Below are 19,196 nucleotides of genomic sequence, written 5' to 3' on the forward strand. Positions count from 1 at the left end.
AGAATCTCTGGATGGGGCCCAGAAATCTGTTTCATTTTGTTTTGTTTTTCAAAAAATAAAACCCAGGATATTAGGATAAGAGGTTAAGTTTGGAGACCACTTGTTCTGTCAGATTTAAACCTTGTCCCACCATTGCTATAAGAAGTTCTCATCAAAATAGAGAACCTAGAGGGGAGTACTTGCCTTGCTTCATATTTCTCATCAATACAAAATAGCTGAATACAAAAGACTGCAGAGGCTCCCTTATAGGTGGGGTGAAAGTTGCTGGGCTCTTCAGGCCACAACTGGAGAGTGGAGCTCTCACTGCTGGAGATCAAGTTTATGCCAGCAATGGAAGTATCACTGAATGGTTTTCCTATGTCCTAGAACAAGAAGAGAGGGAAAGCTGGTAGGAATCCGGTTTGTTCCCTGCAGTTTTATAGGCAAATGGTTAGCTGAGTTTCATATTATGATGCGCCTGGGATAGGTGCGGCTGTCTCACTTGAAGCAACTTCATCCTGGGCCAGGACTAATTTTAAGATGTTCTTTATGAGATTAAAAATTTATAAAATGGTTTAAGCAAGTGTTTACACAAAGGCTAGAAAATAAATGCTTTCGGTTGACTTTCGATATTGGGCCCATATTTTAACTACCACTGAATACAGATAAGAGCATAAAGGGATTATGTACACATGCAAAATTGCTCTGACCCCTATATTGTTTTTAATTATGATTCTGTGGTACAAGAATTTTTTGTCTTTGGGAGTGTTCAGGCAGGTGTGGAGGTGACATGGAGCCCAGCAAAGCCCAGTTGACTACAGCCACCAGCAGGTTAACACTGAGCATGTCCAAGTCTGATTTTAGGAGCATCTCAGATGAACATGATTCAAAGACTTTTCTGGAACTCTTTTAAATCAGAGAGTAATGGGTGCATAGATTCAAATTAAAATATTAGTATTAAAACTTTATAAAGACATTCATCAGTCCCCTCATTCTATACTCTATCTGCCTTTTTTCCTTTCCTTTTTTCTCTCCCTTTCCTTACCCTCCTCTGGCTTTTTTCCCTACTGGGGATTGAACTCAGAGCCTTGTCCTTGCTAGACAAGCATTCTGCCACTTCAGCATGCCCCTAGTCCTTATCTATTTCTAAACTACATGCTGTCTGTTCAGAATTCCTATTTTCATATGCTTTACCAGAATTTCCAAATGTTGATCAATACTATTTATAAGCTATCTGGCACTGGAAACACCTGTTACCTTTACTTTTTGCCCTCCTTCCTTTAATTTGGACTTGATCTCTACTAGCCCACTGTATCATCTGCTTTCTGACTGTGTAACTCCTGTTTAATTTCCAGGTCTTGTCTTTTTTTTCCTTATCATAGTTTAGGCCCTTTCATCAATCCCAACTCTTGGGAGATAAAATTCAACAGTCACTGGCTAACTTGGGGCACCTTGTGGGATGATCAAGCAGAGACCTAGCATTCTGGGGGATGGCTACCTCCAGGGGCCTTATCTGGGAGCCTTTTCTTTGGGTCTATGTTGTTTTCGTGGTGGAGCAGGGTTGGAGGGGGTGATAATTAAGTTTTCTAAACTCCTGCATAAGGGACTGGGGGAAACAGGACAATGGCCGGCAGAGATGTGCATGTCCAAATCCCTGCAGCCATGGGTATGCTACCTTAAAGAGCAAAGGGACTTTGCAAATGCCATTAAATGAAGGGTTGGAGGAAGAAGAGCTTATCTTGGGGTTTTCCAGGTGGACACTAATGACATTATAAGGAACCTTATAATAGGGCAGCAGAAGGGTTAGAAGCAGAGAAGAGAAAAATTCTGTTCTGGTTCTCAAGACAGGGAAAGTTGCCAGAGGCTAAGGAGTATACTTGCCTTCTAGAAGCTGGCAATTCCCTACGGGACAATTCCCCTCTGTATCCTCCAGAAAGGACACACCTCCTTCTCTACATGGATCTTTGCATAGTTAGACCCATTTTTGACACCTGACCTCAAAGAATGTAAGGTAATTGATCTGTGTTGTTTTAAGCCACCAAATGGTGATTTGTTATCACAACAACACTAAACTCTTACAAGCACTTGGTTTCTGGTACTCAGAGAATGTGGCTGGAGGAAGGGAGAAAAATACTCTATTTGAAATATAGAAGTTTTGCTCCTCCATTCTCTGACTGTCACCATTACCTCATATGGTACAAAACCTCATAAATTCAGGCTCTACCTGAACTTAAGAGTCTGTTTAACTTCTCTAGAGAACAGTCCCCTGGAGGTCCAGCCTGTCAGACATCCTTTATGCTCAGCTCCACTCCTCACTCCATTTCAGGAGAACCTCTAAGCCCTTGACCTTGTGGAGAATTCACACACCAGTCTCTCATAGAGACTCAAGTATCAACTTCCTCAGCTGTGCAAAGACAATGTAAACGCCATCGATTTTCTTGATTCTAAATATTTTCAAAGTGCTTATCTTTCAATAACTCCTTTCCCTCCTGTTGTCTTTGTGGATGTGTGCCCTTTTCACTCCTTGTCATTTCGGTGTTTTTTACTGGAAGGGTCAGAAAATAAACATAGGAGATTGATCTGCCTGTTTATCCAGAGGCTCTCTGGGGTTTCAATAGATTCTATTCGGGGACAAGGGGACATTCTGGCTTCCTTCTGCATCCTTGTTTAGTTTCCTAAAAGAATAGCCTCTGTCTTAGAAACTGGATAGAAAACTATCACCCTCTGTGCAACTTCTGTCGCCCTTTGGGTACAAGCAATGAACTTTGGTAAATAATCCTCTTCGTGTGGGTTCCTCTGGAAGAAAACCCTGAGCTAAGGGTCTTCGTCAGTGGCTGTGCTGCGAAATCTTGCAGAGAGAGTAGGTAAGGGAAGGCCATCAACACTTATGTGTCAGGAATGGGCTCGGCCATGGTTCTGATCCCATAGAAATCTCTGGGAGACTGTAGAAAATACACTCAAGTCCTGTCCCATCCTCAGAGGTAAAGGAGCTAATTTGTTGATTCCAGCTCCCTTCAGTCGCAGACTGATGGTTGATCCCCAAAGAGTCTGGTTTGCTGCAAGTACAGTCCCAGCAAAACACCAGGCACTTCCAGCCCTCATCCTCAGGGTGAACGAATGCCATGGGGATGGGGATGGGGGCAGGGACCCAACAACCTATGGTAATATGGACTCAGAAAGTGGACCTGTGCCTACGTAGAGCCATCTCTCTCTGGCAGCACATCTTGCTCCTGGCGTGGATGTCTCTCTTCCCTGTAGATAGCCTGGGAGACGACAGATCCTTCCCCAAGGAGAAATGGGAAGTTCATTTATGTCAGAGTCCTATTTGTTCTCTATTAAAAAATGGCACCTGTACCCCCAAGCTGACTTCTACACAGACTCCTTAACTGCTCAGAATCCGGACAGCAATGAGTTGGCTTCCCACAGAGCTCCAATGTATGGGTGCAGTATTCTGTGCTGGTGTCCCATTGACATCATGGGTCTAACTCCTGTACTCTGCCTCCTCAGGGTTCTTGAGGATTTGCAGGCTGACCCTTGGGAAGTCCATCGGTCTGAAACCAGAAGGACCTCAGGAATATGACCAAGCTTAACCACAATGTGGTCAGTGATAATGAGAGGAGGCTTTATGGAGCAGGGGTTAAGGACAGTGGTTTGTAAAAAACCAGGTGCAAGAGACAACAACTAGGAAGGCTGAAGAATAAAGACCTACCTGTATGTCACTATCGCTCAGTGCTGAAAGAGATTCATCAAGTCTCAAATCGTCCATGATTTTGCTCTGCAAATGACAATGGCAAGACACAAGACTTTACTGCATTTATAGTGATTTAGGACCCCAATTCTAGAAAAGGCTGCCACTGTTCAGACCCTGGTACCATTGCCAACTGGCTACGAAAGTAATGGATCCTCAGTTTCCTCATCTATAAAGAAAAAGGTGGGGGTGGGGGAATGAAAACAGCTTCCACTTCAGAAAGGAAGAGAGGGGAAGATAGGAAGAGGGAAGAAGACAGGGAAAGAGAAGAGACAAAGGGAGTGAGAGAGGGACAAAGAGAAGGGGAAAGAGGAGGGAGGGAAGGAACAATGGAGGGAGAGAGAGAGGAGGAGGGAGAGATAGAAAAGACAACATTTTAAGCTGTTCTGCAGGCTTGTTATGTATAACTCTGAGTTGAATTTTTCTATGGTTGTGGTACACTCCACTACACAACGGTGTAGTGCCACTAAATGTCTGCCGTATCTCTACTGCACTCTGACACTCCCATTAAATACTTGTTTTTCTTTCATTCTGTTCCTTTCTTGTGTGTGTGCATGGATGAGCAGCAGACACCTCTAATAAGCTGTCTTGCTGGCCTTAGTTCCCTTTCACGTTTATTTTTGAAAGAAATATATTTATTGAGTACGGATTTCTAAGATGACTGGGTTTTTTTTCCCTGCAGTTCTTTAAATATGACTACAGTCCTAGGGATATAGCTTAGTACAGCATATGCCTAGCATATGCACGGTCCTGGATTTGATACCACTTTATGGCTGCATTATTTCTAGCAATAAATTTATTGTCATCTTTACCTTGTAAGGATATTGTTACCTTTGTAAGGATACCCTGTTCCTGACTCAGTCTTTCACCCCCATGAGGTTCTTGCTGCCTTTATGATTTTCTCTTCCTCGCTGGCTTTCAACTATTTGATCAGTGTTGGTTTTGGTATAGTTTTCTTCCTGTTTCTTGTTTAACTTCTAGTACATATAGGCTAATTTATTAAGGATTCTTGGCAATTATTTCTTCAGCTTTTTAACCTCTCTTTTCTTCTATGTAGATTTGTAAATTCACACATTTAGTTTTTTAAAGTTGAATTTTATCTCATTGATACATTCATCTTTTAAAAAAAACTATTCTCATTTCTCTGTTTCAAGTTCACTCATCCTTTCTTCCATTCTGTTAATTCTTCCAGTATTTTTCAACTTATTCATTATAGTTTTTACATCTAGAAATTTGTTTTGGAACACTCTCATGTTTTATATTTCTAATTTTTAAACATATAAAATATAGTTAAAATGCATCATTTTAATGTTCTTGTCCACTAATTCTAAAATATGTTCAGATGGTTTGGTTCCAATTAGTGGATTTATATCTTTCCTGTGCATCATATGTTCCCAGTTTTTTAGTACATAGAAGTTTTATTGGGTCCTAAATATTGTGAATTTCACAGGATAATTTTATAGTAATACAAATATTCTTGGATTTTGTTTAGAGATCAGTAAAGATACTTAGAAACAATTTGATCCTTTTGGTCTGATAAATATCTCTAGATATCTAGATATCTCTAGATAAATATGTAGAGATATTTATCAGACAGAACTGGAGAAGTGCTTTCTTCAGAACAAATTATTCCCCTCTACTGAGGCAAGACTCTTCCATGCCCTTTACCCATGCCTTGTGAAATAGTTTCCAGTCTGGCTAGTAAAAGGACTGGTATTCCCAGTTTGTTATAAGCATTGGACATTGTTATCTAACCCTCTAGGAAGGTTCTTTCCTCAATCTACCCTTAGTACTCAGATGAAAATTCAATTGAACCCTGATGACAAATGATCTCTATCTTTCTGAAGCTTCCTTTCTGCTCCTGTCCTTCAAACCTTAGTGATTTTATTTTCCACCTTAAACTTATAGATCTGTCTTTTCAGTTTCAAGATGTCTTAAGATTTCTCCTGTACTGTGAGGGAGTCAGGAAACTTGCTCTGGGCATTAAACTAAGACAATCACAGGATTTGCATGGCTCATTTTCTATGCTTAACTTTGTTACAGTGACAGATCTTGGAACGATGCCTTGTTTATGTATTTTAGCCACTTTTTTGTTGTTTTAGACAAGGCAGTAAATCCAGTCTCTGTTATTCCACTTAGTCAGTCGCTTACTCCATTTCATTCAGAAGTATAGGTTCTTGGTATTTCATAATCCCATTCATTAGTTTCATTTCCCTCAATGATCTATGCCCTCCTCCTCCTCCTTCTTCTTCCTCCTCCTCCTCCTCTTCCTCCTCCTCCTCCTCTTCTTCTGTCAGTCGTGGGGCCTGAACTCTGGGCCTGGGTGCTGTCCCTCAGCTCTTCAGCTCAAGGCTAGCACTCTACCACTTGAGCCACAACACCACTTCAGGCTTTTTCTGCTTATGTGGTACTGAGGAATCGAACCCAGGGTCTCATGCATGCAAGGCAAGCACTCTACCAATGAGCCACCTTCCCAGCCCCCATCCAATCTTCTTTTAAAAAGTCCGATCTCCTTTTAGCTGCCTGTTCTTGTATCCTACCTTCATATTCATATATTTCACTGGAAGCCTTTCTCTTCTTTCCATCATGAATAATCTCTTGCAGGCTAATGCTGTGACCTGTTCTTATGATACTCTCAGCACTTAGCAGAAGGCCTGATCTTTATAAGCACCTGATCTGCATGAATAAATCTCTACTCATTGAATAAATTATGATACCTAACCACTACAAATTTTGTCCTTTTGTGATTTGGGAGATAGACATGAATTTTTCCATAGTGACAATCATGAAAATCAGGACAATCAAGGTGACCTGAAGACTCCCTCCCTTCTCTGATCTCTGTGTGAATTTTCAAGTAAAGGAAACACTGTTTGGTCCAAAGAAAGAAAGGAGAAAAAAAGAAAGGAAAGAGGGAGCTAGAGCATAGGAAGCAATATTTATCTACCTGTCCCTAATTTTGGACTACAGAAGAGGTTCTAGGGACAAATAGATGTAGGGCTCAGACAAGCCCAACGAACTGTATTGTGAAACACAGCTTATGGCAAATAAGCAGTACTGATATAGTACCAGGATATTAAGAGAGACATGAGTGCATTTCTTTTAATCCTTCCTTCTCCATTTTATTGATGAAGTCTTCTAAAAGGAGGAAACCTGAATGGCCTAGTTCCTGAGGACAAAATGGATGAGCAAGTAGGAGGGTATGGAGATCTACAGCCCAGAAAATGTGTGCAATTTGATATTATTGGGGGCCCAAGGAAAAGGTGACTGGACTCTTGGACCCACCAACCAAATTCTATCTACTCTATCTCAGGCCAATCCCAAACTCCCCTCAGCCTAAGACAGGGTGGCAGCATAAAACCCTCTCATGCTGGCAGTGGCAGGTACAGTAGAGTCTCCCCCTGAAGTCAGGCAAGGACTGCAAAGCCAGTAGCTCTTCCAGGAATTGAGAAAGACATTTCTGTAGACTACACAGGGCAGTCAGGTCAGGAGAAAACATGCTGTTGCACCTGAGTAGGCAGAAGACTTGCAAGGTTTTTCAGAAAGGCTGGATTTCAGAACCAGCTTTAAATCAGCAGCTTTCTCTGTCCCAGCCTCCAGAAAACATGGGAGAGGCAGCCAGGAAGGTAGGGAAGGGCTGAAGTTCTGATCTGGCCTGGATCGTATTCATGATATTTTGATCCAACATTACAAACAGGTCCATCTCCTGACCTTTGTGCTTATGAGCCTTTTTCTGCTCCAGATACAAGAACCTGCTGGTAATGACCCTAGAGTTAGAAAAGCACTTGATGGTCCAGGGCCATTTCCATACCCCAGGCAGGGGAGGTCTCCTTTACCTGAAATTGCTCCAAAACCTCTGGAGGAACTTGTTCCCGTGACCTTGAGGATTTTGAGAAAACAGCACCTTTGAGAGGAAGAGCAGAGTAAGAACGGAAAATACAGAATAGATACTTACAAAATCTCAGGAAACTGGGTGGCATGGTCCAAGTATTTCTAAACAATGGTGTAACTGAAAGTACTCCAAAACCTATCCTGACCAACATTAAGATCCTAGCAAGTTCCCCTTCAACCTCTCTGCAACCTCTTGTGCATGATGGAAAGGAAATGATCCTGCCCCAGGGAAGGGGTGCTTAAAGGACCTCTGCCAGTCACTGGCCAACAGGCTCTTTTGACATCACTACCTTTTGAAGTTTATTAACAACTGGTTATCATGCCTTCCTAAGTAGCAAGCTATGAATTGATCTTAAGACAAAATGTGACAAAGACCACAATCAACTACTTTGGAGCTACTAGATGCCATGGGTTAGGCACAAGGACAACTCTCTCTTCGTTGGGAAATGAGAGAGTAAACTTGGGAGTCTGACAATGGCTATGAAATTCACTTCATATTTCCTAAGCCAGAGAATTAGAGCTGAACATTATTGTCTTAATATGTTTTAGAAAGTCAATAATCAGCCAGGTGCTGGTGGCTCATGCCTGTAATACTAGCTACTCAGGAGGCTGAGATCTGAGGATTGCAGTTCAAAGTCAGCCCAGTCAGGAAAGTCCATGAGACTCTAATCTCCAATTAATCACCAGAAAACCAGAAGTGTCTCTGTGACTCAAGTAGTGGAGTCATAGCCTTGAGCTGAAGAGCACAGGGATAGAGCCCAAGCCCTGAGTTCAAGTCCCACAACTGACAAAAAAAAGGTCAATAATCAGAGTATTCATCATGTGTTTAAACCTGCACTAAAACTTGCAGTAAGAAAAAAAGTATACCCTATTTTCTCTTAAAAAGGACTTTTACGCTTCCCTCTGACTTTCTCACAATCCTAACTTCCTTTTTTCTCTCCTTTCCCCCCCCCCATGCACTAGGAAGGGGATTTAGAAAATCCACCACAGCAAGAGTAACTTCTCTGTCTTCTGCCTTGCCTGATGCCTGCATTGCTAGGAGATTCCCAGCTGATATATTGTTCTCAGTCTTTGGGTCTTAGCTGCTAGCTGTCCTGGGATGCTCTGTCCAGATGCAGAAGGGACCCTGTCTCCCCGGACATTCCCTAGAGTCTCTGCTGCTAGCATGGGCATGCTGCTCTACCTTTGTCTTTAACCATCCCAGGGTCTTCTTTGCTTCCTTCTCTCCCTAGAACTCTTCTAACACCTGTCAATGCAACAGCTCCTGTATGCATCTTTCTGCTTAAATTAATGGATCATGAAATGCCTTCTACCTATTTCTGGCAATGAATGAACAGCAAATGAACTAGAATGAGATTCTAAGAGAAAAATGAGATGCCCAGGGAGATAAAAACAGCATAGTGAGAAAGATACAATGGGAGAGAATCACATCCTGCCATAAAAGGTTGTTCTTTGGACATGAAGAGAAAATTTCCTGAGAAAAGATTCAGAATCCCTCTTTTGAAGAAAGATGCTTTGGAGAAAAATAAAAATGTATCATGGCTCTAGTTTCTAAGTATTATTCTCGTGCTCTGCAATATTTTCCAGTCTTCAAGCACTTTCTTGATGACAAGAGCAGTGTGCCTTTTTCAGATTTACATTGTTCTTGAGGTAAAACACATGGAAAAATATACAGCTCAGTCAGTTCCTACATATATTGACCCTGTGTAAACCAGGGTTGATATTCAAAACATTTTCAACTCCTAGGAGCGTCCCGCATCTCCCTGTCTAGTCAATTATACCTATTCTGACTTCTACTATCTGACTAGTTTTGCCTAGTAGCAAACTTTTGAATAAAAAAAAACCCCACTCAGATCATGCTGGGTACTAGTGGTTCAGGCTTGTAACCCTAGCAACTTGGAGTGCTGACAACAGAAGGATCCACAGTTCAATGCAAGCCCAAGGAGCAAAGTTTGCAAGACTTTTCCTCAACTTATATCTAGGTGCAGGGGCACACACCTGTCACCCCAAACTACATGGGAGGTTGAGAATAGAAAGATCGTAGTTCAAGACCAGAGCAGGCAAGACAATCTATGAAATTCCATCTCAGTTGAGGGAGGCTGGATGTGGTGATACACACTTATCATACCAGCAACTACAGGGAAGTCTAAAATAGATAGATTATGGTCCAGGAAATAACTAGCAGAAGAAACAGAGCTGGAGGTGTTGCTCAGCAATAGTGTACCTGCTCGTTATGAGGCCCTGAGTTAAACCTCATTAGTGTCCCCCAAAGAAAAACCACTCACATCTCATAACTAGAGTTCTCAATTTTTTACATTGTACTTTATTTTTAAAGTTCTTCCTGCTGGGGATATGTGGTAAAGTGCTTCCGCTTACCTAGCATATATAATGTCCTGAGTTTAATCACTAATACTACAAAAGCAAACAAAACAAGAAACTTCTTTCCTATTTTAAGTTTTAAACTACAAAAGACCAATCTAAAAACAATCCACCACCTAAGAGCATAGACCTACACTGTGTATATATTCTTATATAAATAGGATAAAATTACTGAGAAGTAAAACAAGTCTTAATAAATAGATTAGGATTTCCAAGTAACTAATAATCTTGGTGACAACAATTTAGAGAGTTTAATGTTCATGAGACAATTACCAACTACAATGACTAATTGTCTTGGCTAAACTGTCGTGAGGTGTTATAGTTTATTATTAAGCAGCTGCCACCCTGTCTCCAGAGGTAGCTGCATTTCAGAGCTGGGCAAGGTGATGCTATACCGCTCTCTCTCCAATGTCTCCTGGGATTTGTGAAGTTTAATTAGTTAATGTTCATAATGTGCCCTGAGGTCTTCAAATGTGACATGCTATCCAAGAGAAAAGTCAAGGCAGTGGCATTATGTAACACAAAACTCATAACACAACAGAGGCTGCTACTTCAATTGTCATTTTCTGGCTTCACCCCCCTGAGGAGCAGACAAGTCATGAACTGGTGGTTTCTTCTAGTAAAAGTGGAGGCACAATTTTCCAGGGCTTTTTCTCTATGTAAAATTGCTTATTTAAAGTGGGTTTGCCACAGAACTAAGCTAGAAGTTCAAGTACTTTCTTATCACTAAGTCACCCCCCAAAAACATAATATTGCATTCATACTTTAGATTTACTATTTTTAAAGAACATCCTGACAGATTTTGAGTCTATCTGCTCTTTATCCAGTGGGACTAATAAATACAGGATGCAAAATAATGCATCTTGAGGGCTATAAATCATAATCTATATCTTTGGAATATTTCCACACTTATTTAAATAACTATCAAAAGTTCCAACAATATTTCTTAGGTAATGAAATAACTAACTGATCCTAGAAGAGAAAATATGGTGGAATAGTCCATACACAAGATTTTAAGAATAACAAATAAGAGGCAAATTTGCTTACTGAATATTTATATTATAAAAGAGCAGTTATTTAAACAGTAAGCTATTGAATTAGGAATAAGGCAGAATGGAATCCTCAAATAAAGATAGATATTGATAGATGTACATGGTAGCATTTCAAAGATATGGAAATAAACTATATAATCAATAAGGTTAGCTAACCACATGAAAAAAAGATATTTCAGTTCATTTCATAACAGATACAAAAGTCACAATTAAATACCAGTTGATCATACCTATAATCGTAGCTACTCAGGAGGCTGAGATTTGAGGACTGTGTTTGAGGATTGTGATTCAAAGCCAGTCCAATCAGGAAAGTCCATGAGACTCTTATCTCCAATTAATCACCAAAAAGGCATAGTGGAACTGTGGCTCAAGTGATAAGAGTGCTCACTTTGAGCAAAAATATTTAAGGACAGCACCCAGGCCCTGAGTTCAGGCCTCAAGACCAGCACAAAATAATTATAATTAAAAAATCATTAACAGACTTATAGCCTGAAGGCTTTAAAATTTCACTTTCAAATTATTATAAAGAGAAGGAAAAATATTTCTATGGCCTTGTCAATGGGGAAACTTTTCCTTAGAAATGCAAAAAAGCAGAAGTCATAAAGGAAAAATATAAACATATTTACCACATGAAAATTTAAAAGTGCTATTGAAGGTATCCTTTTAAAAAGGTTTTAACATATACATAAGTGTGGAGAGAATATTTGTAACACATACCATTCACCTATGAATGAAACTGAAACAGCACTACAGGCAAAAGAAACGAATGAACAGGAAACATAAGCAAACCAATAGCCATATGCTGCTTCAGACTATTCAGAGAAATAAATTAAACCATGGCATCTCCTTAAAATCTTATTAATATGAAAGCAGAATTTTTAGATACCAGGCACAAACTCCAAGAATTGTACATGTCAGATCTGGCTACCTGCTTCTGTGAAACAAACAGAGAGAGCAGAGAAAGAGCAGAGAAAGATTGTGGCAACCATGAGAAGCAGCAGACTTCTGCTGTCTTTAGGATAAAGATGTGAGCTTTAACTTTAAATAGACAAGGAACTGGGGAAAGGAGCAGACAGGTATGCATAAGTCTGAATAGAGCCTGGTTGATGGTTATTTCAGAATTTGTTTTGTGAGGGGTTCTGAAGAGGAACTGTTGCCACTGTCATCACTGCAGGGTGACTTGTTCTGTAATGTTCTACAGTTCCCTAAGGGTAGCTTCCATCCTTATCATTCTGATGTTATTGATCAGTCATGCCTTTCCCAGATTCCCAGGTGACTACAAAGTGACTACAGAGACAATGGCTTACAGCAAAGACCCATTTAAAAATGGAGGGAGAGTGCCAAGCTTTTCTTCTGCTTTTAGTTAATTTGTGGGCCCAGCAAAAGTAGCTTTTAAGGACCTCTTACAGTGATAACCAAAGTTAAAAACTCTAACAACACTTAGACTTGGGAAGTAGGAAAAGCTCAGGAGGAAAGCCACTGGCTGGACCACGTTTGATGATGAGGTGAACATCTCTAAGCCCAGCAACAAAAATCTGGTAATGTATCCTGTAGAGATTCTTGCCAGGGACCCAAACAGTCATGTGCAAGGATGTTCACTACAGTGCAATTTGCAAAAACAAAACAATACCAACAAGCAAAATACTAATCTAAAGACAAAAATGCAGTATGCCCCATACAATGGCAGGCAAACTAGAAAGTCAAAGAAATGTCCTAAACTTGTGCACATCAACACTACTATTAGATCTCATAAAGCTGAATGAAGGAGCAAATTTCTAAATATCACATATCTTTGTGCTGTCCCTGAGCTTTTTCCCCTCACGGGTAGTGCTCTACTACTTGAGTCACAGCTCCACTTCTGGCTTTTTGGTGGTTAATTTGGAGAAAAGGATCTCAATGACTTTCCTTCCCCAGGCTTTTAACTATGATCCTCAGTTCTCAGCCACCCGAGTAGCTAGGATTACAGGCGTGAGACACTATCACCCAGTCCATTTGTGTGTTTTAAAAGGCAGTATTGACACAAACGGTATTGTTTTTTTCTATGAATACATGGACTTAAAAGTGTAAAAAGACGTATGGAAGGATGCTAAATACTAACATACTAAAGTTATATAACAATGGCGATCTCTGGAGAGTAGAGCAGAGAACCACAATTACAAGTTGATCAAAAGGAACTCAACTTTAAATGCATTATGCTTGTTTTTCAGTTTCCTATATTCCTAATTTAATTAAAAAATTTAAAATGCTTAATTGTAAAAGTAAAGCTATGTTCTCAAAATATTACCAAAAGGTCATTTTTGTTTAGCATTCTAGTATTAGCAGTGATTTCAGAAAAAAAAAAACTATCAAGTGAATTTAAGTCACTCAACTTTAAGAAAAGACCAAAGATTAGAGATTCACATGAAATCACTCAGTTTAAAGTTCAAGGAAGAACAAATTGCATGTTGAAGAGATACCCAGAAGAAAATAAGTAAGATATAACTCCTCCTGTAAGAGATTCCCAAGTAATCAGGAGGTCAGGAGGGGTATAAACATATCCATAACTACTGTGTATTCAAAGTAGATGTAGTAGTAAAGTGATAAGAATCTTCTGCTATTGTTTGTGGTGGGCATAGCTGACACAGCCTTCTGGCATCACAGCTCTCTGGCTCTGCAGCTAGAAGAGACTACCAGGGTTTCAGCCTTGTAGCAAGCAATGCCCATTTAGCGTTGTAGCTCAGTGGCAGACAACATCTGGTAACATTGCAGCTCAGAGGCAGGCAACTCCTCCCCTCCCAGTGTCCTAGCTCCATTGCTGATTGCTGCTACTGTAGAATTCAACAAATGATATCCAAGACAATAGAGGATGAGTTTGAAGAACTCTATTCAGAAAAGAAGCATCTTGGTTGAAGGTCACTGTACCTTGCTCTCTAGGTGGCTTAGTCTAGGGGTTTTTATATCTTGTGCTTTAATTGTTTGCCCCTTTTATAAGTAGGTATTTTTGCAGGTGACCTTTTATTGGTCAGGTTCCACAACACTGGATGTTACTTTCTAATCAGGTCCCTTCTGCAAATCCACTCCCCAAATCCATGGAATGATTATGAAAACTAGAATGGGTACAAGAAGGGTAATATGTTCTATAACCATGTCTCTCTTTTGCATTTGGTTTGGGGTTGGAAGGCCAAGATGCTGTCCAGCGGCCCTGGGTCCTAACTAACTTGTCCTTTTTCAAGAAAACAAAATGTTCCTTCTTTAAAGTGAGACATTTCACACTTTCCATTGGCAAAGCAGTAACATGGGTGCTGGACATTCACCATAAGTAAGATAGAAGAGTACCTTACATTTACACTATTGAAGAAAGGTAAGAAGGAAATGAGACAATATTAAGTGTTGATAGACGGTCTGTGCAAAGCTAGACCTTGGCTGTTAGTTTTGATAGTGTGGTATGAGAAGTTCTTCCTGATACTTAAACTGGGGTCTAAATGACCAGCAATATCCTGACACAATAAAACACAATGACACAATGAGCACAGACAAATCTTTAAAGAATTGCTGAAGAGTCCTTGTCTGTTGACATATTTTTTCCAATTTGGATGGCCTTCTACTCTTTGTTCTTTGTAATTGTGTTAGTTTGCTATGACAGCTCCAAAAATATCACAACTCATTTAGTGGCCTGGAACAACAGATTTATTGTCTCAGTTCTGGAAGCAAAGAGTGGAACTCTGTATCCCTGGACTGCATCCAGGAGTTGGCAGACCCAGTTTTGCTCTAGGGAAGAATCTACTTGCATCTTCCAGCTTCTGAAAGCTGCAACATACCTGCATTCGTGGCCACATCATTACAATCTCTACCTCTTCTCTCGTATAAGGGCATTTCTGATAACATTTAGAACCCCTCGGAAAAATTGAGAAAAATCTAGCTCCTACCCTCACAATTATTTTTATTTTTCATTTGATTTGGTTTTTTATTGTTATTGTAAAGGTGATATACAGAGGGGCTACAGTTACATAAGCCAGGTAGTGAATGCATTTGTTTTTGAACAGTGTCACTTCTTCCCTTCTTTTCTCCCAGGTTTGCTCATAATTCTTCATCACATATACCAAGAAACTTTTTCTAAAACAAAGGGGCCTCTACATATTCCAGAGATTAGGAGAGAGACAACTTTGAAAATTTCAGTTGACCTCAGTAAGCACCCATGGGTGACTGAATGCAGTATATTCATCTAAATGTCTGCATACCAGGAAGGTCAAACTCAACCTGTGCAAATCAGAAATCACTGTCTTCATTTCAGCAGCTCCAGCCAATAATACATTGGCCCTGATTAATCTTGTCTCATGATATGGGCTCAATATATACTCAATTTCTGAAACCATCCTCAATATTTCTCTCTTCCTCAACCTCTCATCCCCATCCCCTCATGCAGTAAAATATCAAGTTCCAATAATTTTTGAAATTTTGAAACAGCTCCCATGCCCACCCCATGGTCACTATTCAGATTCAGTCCTTCCCCATCACATTCCAAAGTAGTCTTGGGAAAATCTTCCTGTAAAGTGGAAGCTAAGCATCAACCTTTTCTAATCATAGATTTCCAATGGCTCCTTGTCACATGTCACAGATGACATGCTCTCTTTCAAGACCTCACTCTAACCTCAGCCTCCAACTAGTGCCTCTCTAAATATTCTAGCAACTCTTACCAGCTGGTAGCCAAAAACAATCCCAAGAAATGGGAGATGACACAGCCAAGAGCAGCAGAGCTGCTTGACTGACCCCATATGAATGAGCTATGCATGTTTAATGTCATGCATTGTCAAACTTGTCAAAACTGTGGTTTTGTGTGTGTGTGTTACCAGCAGTACTATGGCAACAGGTTACTTGTGTAATTTCAATATATAACTAAAAGGAAATGCCAGTTAAACTGACATATCACTCGAAAGAAATTGTAGAAATAAATGGAATCAGGAATGAAGAATGTATAGAAAGATAATAGGCAAACCCACAGCAGCATTAAATATAAATGGACTAAATATTTATGAGACACATCTGAAATACAAGGAAATAAAAAGGTTGAAAGTAAAAGAATGAAGAAAGCATGAATCAAAGAAAGAGTACTGCACTATGAAAGTTTAAAACGTGGGTTTTAAAGCAAGAAGCGTCATAGAGATAAAGCAGGATACTTCATAATTGATAACAATTTCAAGGACGAATTTTAAGAGTAGAATGATAGTTTCCAGTGGTTTGGGAAAGAAAGAAATGAGTTGCTATTGCACAGGTATAAGTTTTCCCTTATACAAGATAAGTAAGGTCTAGAAGTCTGCTTTCTAGATCTAACAATACTGTGGTTTACAGTTAAAAGGGTTTGTCCTATGTTACTGTTGGTATTACAATTAAAAAGACAACAACATTGCCAAATGTTTAGGAATATTCTTTTTAAATAGCCCATGGGTCAAAGAATAAAATAAAGTTTAAAAAATACTGACAATGAATCTATCACACAACTGAACTTATGGATCTTCTAGCCAAATTCATAAGAGTCACATTGGAAGTTAAAATGCTTATATTAGGAAAAAACTTGCCTTAAAATATAAGAAAATAATCTTCCTAGAATCAGGAATACAGTGAAGATGCTTGCATATTGCTGCATTATTCACTATAGCCAAGATATGGAAAACAGCCCAGATGACCTACAAAGCCTGAGTGGATCAAGAAAATGTGGCACATTTTACTCATCTATCAGAAAGAATAACACATGTCGTTTGCAGGGAAATGAATGGACTTAGAAGATTTATAATAGAGTCAGGCTCGAGAGACAATTAGAAGTTATATGAAAACATATACAGGGTTATATATATACAAACAAATTGACTAAAGGATGATAAATGCAGAGAAGGAGTTCAGTGATGTAAGTCCTCCGAATAGCGAACAAGCTGATTACAAAATGAAATCTAGGAAGCTGAAACATGTCTTGTCTGGGGTAGGGGGTGACTTGTGGAAATAAAACTCCTTTGTGCAACTAATAAATACAAGAAAATAAGCAGCAGGTAAGTCCAAAAAATGAGGATGAGATAATCATGCAAAGAAAAGAAATAAACCAAATAATAAGTAAAGTATGGGAGGGAACAAACAAGCTAAAATTTGTTCTTAGAGATGACTGAAGAAGTTAACAAAGCACTTTACTGGTGGTTAACCATTTTAATTGGCTTAGCTGTTTAAGCCACATGGATAAAGCAGTGTGACTGAACACTGAGAAGAAAAACTAAACATGAATATTCTTCCCTGGGATCCTGAAATAGCCAGCACCAGTATAAAACTTTGAGCAAAATAACAAAAGAAGATGAAAAAATTCAGTTTTATCCTATTGCATTTTAAAATAGAAATGAATTTTTTAATTCACATAAAATGATAAATTACCAAACAGACCAAAGAAGAAATAGTTGTATAATGATTTTGAACTTGCAATTAACAACATTCCCACACCAACCTTAGATAGTTTTATTGATGAATTCTGTAAGTTAGAAAGCTGTAAACCCAGCTCCATAAGAAGCAAAAATGGAAGGATGGGGTTTGAAGCCAGCTCAAGATTAACAATACCTATTCTCAAAAAAACAAGCCATACATGGTGGCACACAGCTGTAATCCCAGCTATGGGGAAAGCAGAGGTAGAATTGTGCTCTAAGGGAAGTGCTAGGCAAAAGCACTAGACCCTACCTGAAAGGAGTAATTTTTCTCTGTAAAGAAAAAAGGAATAGAGATGTGGAACAACAATGCCTAGCAAGTACAAGGCTTAGAGTTCATATCCCAGTTTAAAAAAATAAATTAACAAAGTAAATAGACACAAAAGTTCAGACAAAAAGGTCAATATATAAGTCTCCTACATTTCTATATAATGGCAACATACAATATGATTTTATTTTGGTGGTAATGAGGCTTGAACTCATGGCCTCATGACTGCTAGCTAGATGCTCTACCACTTGAGCCAGACCTCCTGCCTTTTTTGCTCTATTGTTTTGCTGAGATGGGGGGGGGGCTCACTTTTTGACCAGTCTGGCTTGGATAGTGATCCTATTTTATACTTCTTGCTATAGGTGGGATGACAAGCACACACTACTACACTCAGATTTTATTACTGTTGTGGAGATGGGATCTCATGAACTTTTTTGCTGGCAACGTCTTGCATTTCTCCCGAGATGTGTCTTCTGCACAGCTGAGATGACAGCCACATGCCACTGTGCCCTGCTATTGATTGATATGCAACCTTGCCAGCTTTTTGCCTGGGCTAGCCTCAAACTGTGATCTTCCCATTCTTCACCAGAGAGTAGCTAGGATTACAGTTACAAGTATCTAGGCTGAATCTAACAATTTTAAAAGGTATTTACAATAGTGCAACAGTATCAAATACCTAGGAATAAATACAACCACAGATTGCAAAACTTCCATGTACAAGTTCTATGACATTATAGAAAGAAATTTAAAATTTTACTTTATCTCTCAATAAATAAATGGAAGAAAATGCCACATTCAGAGATTAGAAGTCTTAATACATTATAAGAATGTCAGTTCCACCCCACCAAACTGATCTATAAATCTAATGCAATTCCATTCAAAATAACAACGATCATTATTTTTTGACTGTCAAATTTACATGGGAAACCAGAAAACTATGAATAAAAAATACAATTTGAAAAACCAAGGTGGTGGGCTAAAGGTGTAGCTTAAGTGGAAGAGCCATCTGAGCAACAACTACTAGGCATCAAAATGAATCAGCGATATGGACAATAAGGCAGGCAAGTGTTGAAAAATAAAATTAAAACTCAAAAAATAATGTAAGCAGATATGGACATATACTATATTTGCATATAGTATACATAATTATTTAATGTGATTTTATATATTATATTTATATTGATATATATTATATAATATACAATTATATGTTATACATGTAATATATTATTTATATAGTATACAATTAATGCATTATATTATATATAGTTTATATATGATTATGTATGTATTTTATATATAATTATATATTACATAATTATGTTATATGATAACAAAATATATAACAAAACATGTCATATATTATATATAATGTATATGTATATAAAATAATCATAATTTATATAATATATAATCTAATAAAATTCAATATTATATGTCAATGTTAATAT

The 19,196-nt window shown here is 38.9% G+C and overlaps 1 protein-coding gene across 1 annotated transcript in view; it reads right to left on the minus strand.

The window, feature by feature from the left end:
* Cfap61 (cilia and flagella associated protein 61) overlaps positions 1-19,196 on the minus strand; it is a 230,095-nt gene that overhangs the window by 169,680 nt on the left and 41,219 nt on the right. Inside the window, exons 8-12 of the mRNA XM_013027044.1 lie at positions 7,561-7,628; positions 3,852-3,896; positions 3,689-3,754; positions 1,655-1,759; positions 184-362 (exon numbers count right to left, since the gene is read on the minus strand). Coding sequence (XP_012882498.1) covers positions 184-362; positions 1,655-1,759; positions 3,689-3,754; positions 3,852-3,896; positions 7,561-7,628 — 463 coding nt within the window. The remainder of the gene's footprint in view (positions 1-183; positions 363-1,654; positions 1,760-3,688; positions 3,755-3,851; positions 3,897-7,560; positions 7,629-19,196) is intronic.

This window comes from Dipodomys ordii, unplaced genomic scaffold (genome assembly GCF_000151885.1).
Source record: "Dipodomys ordii isolate 6190 unplaced genomic scaffold, Dord_2.0 Scaffold99, whole genome shotgun sequence".
NCBI classification, from domain to species: Eukaryota; Metazoa; Chordata; class Mammalia; order Rodentia; family Heteromyidae; genus Dipodomys; species Dipodomys ordii.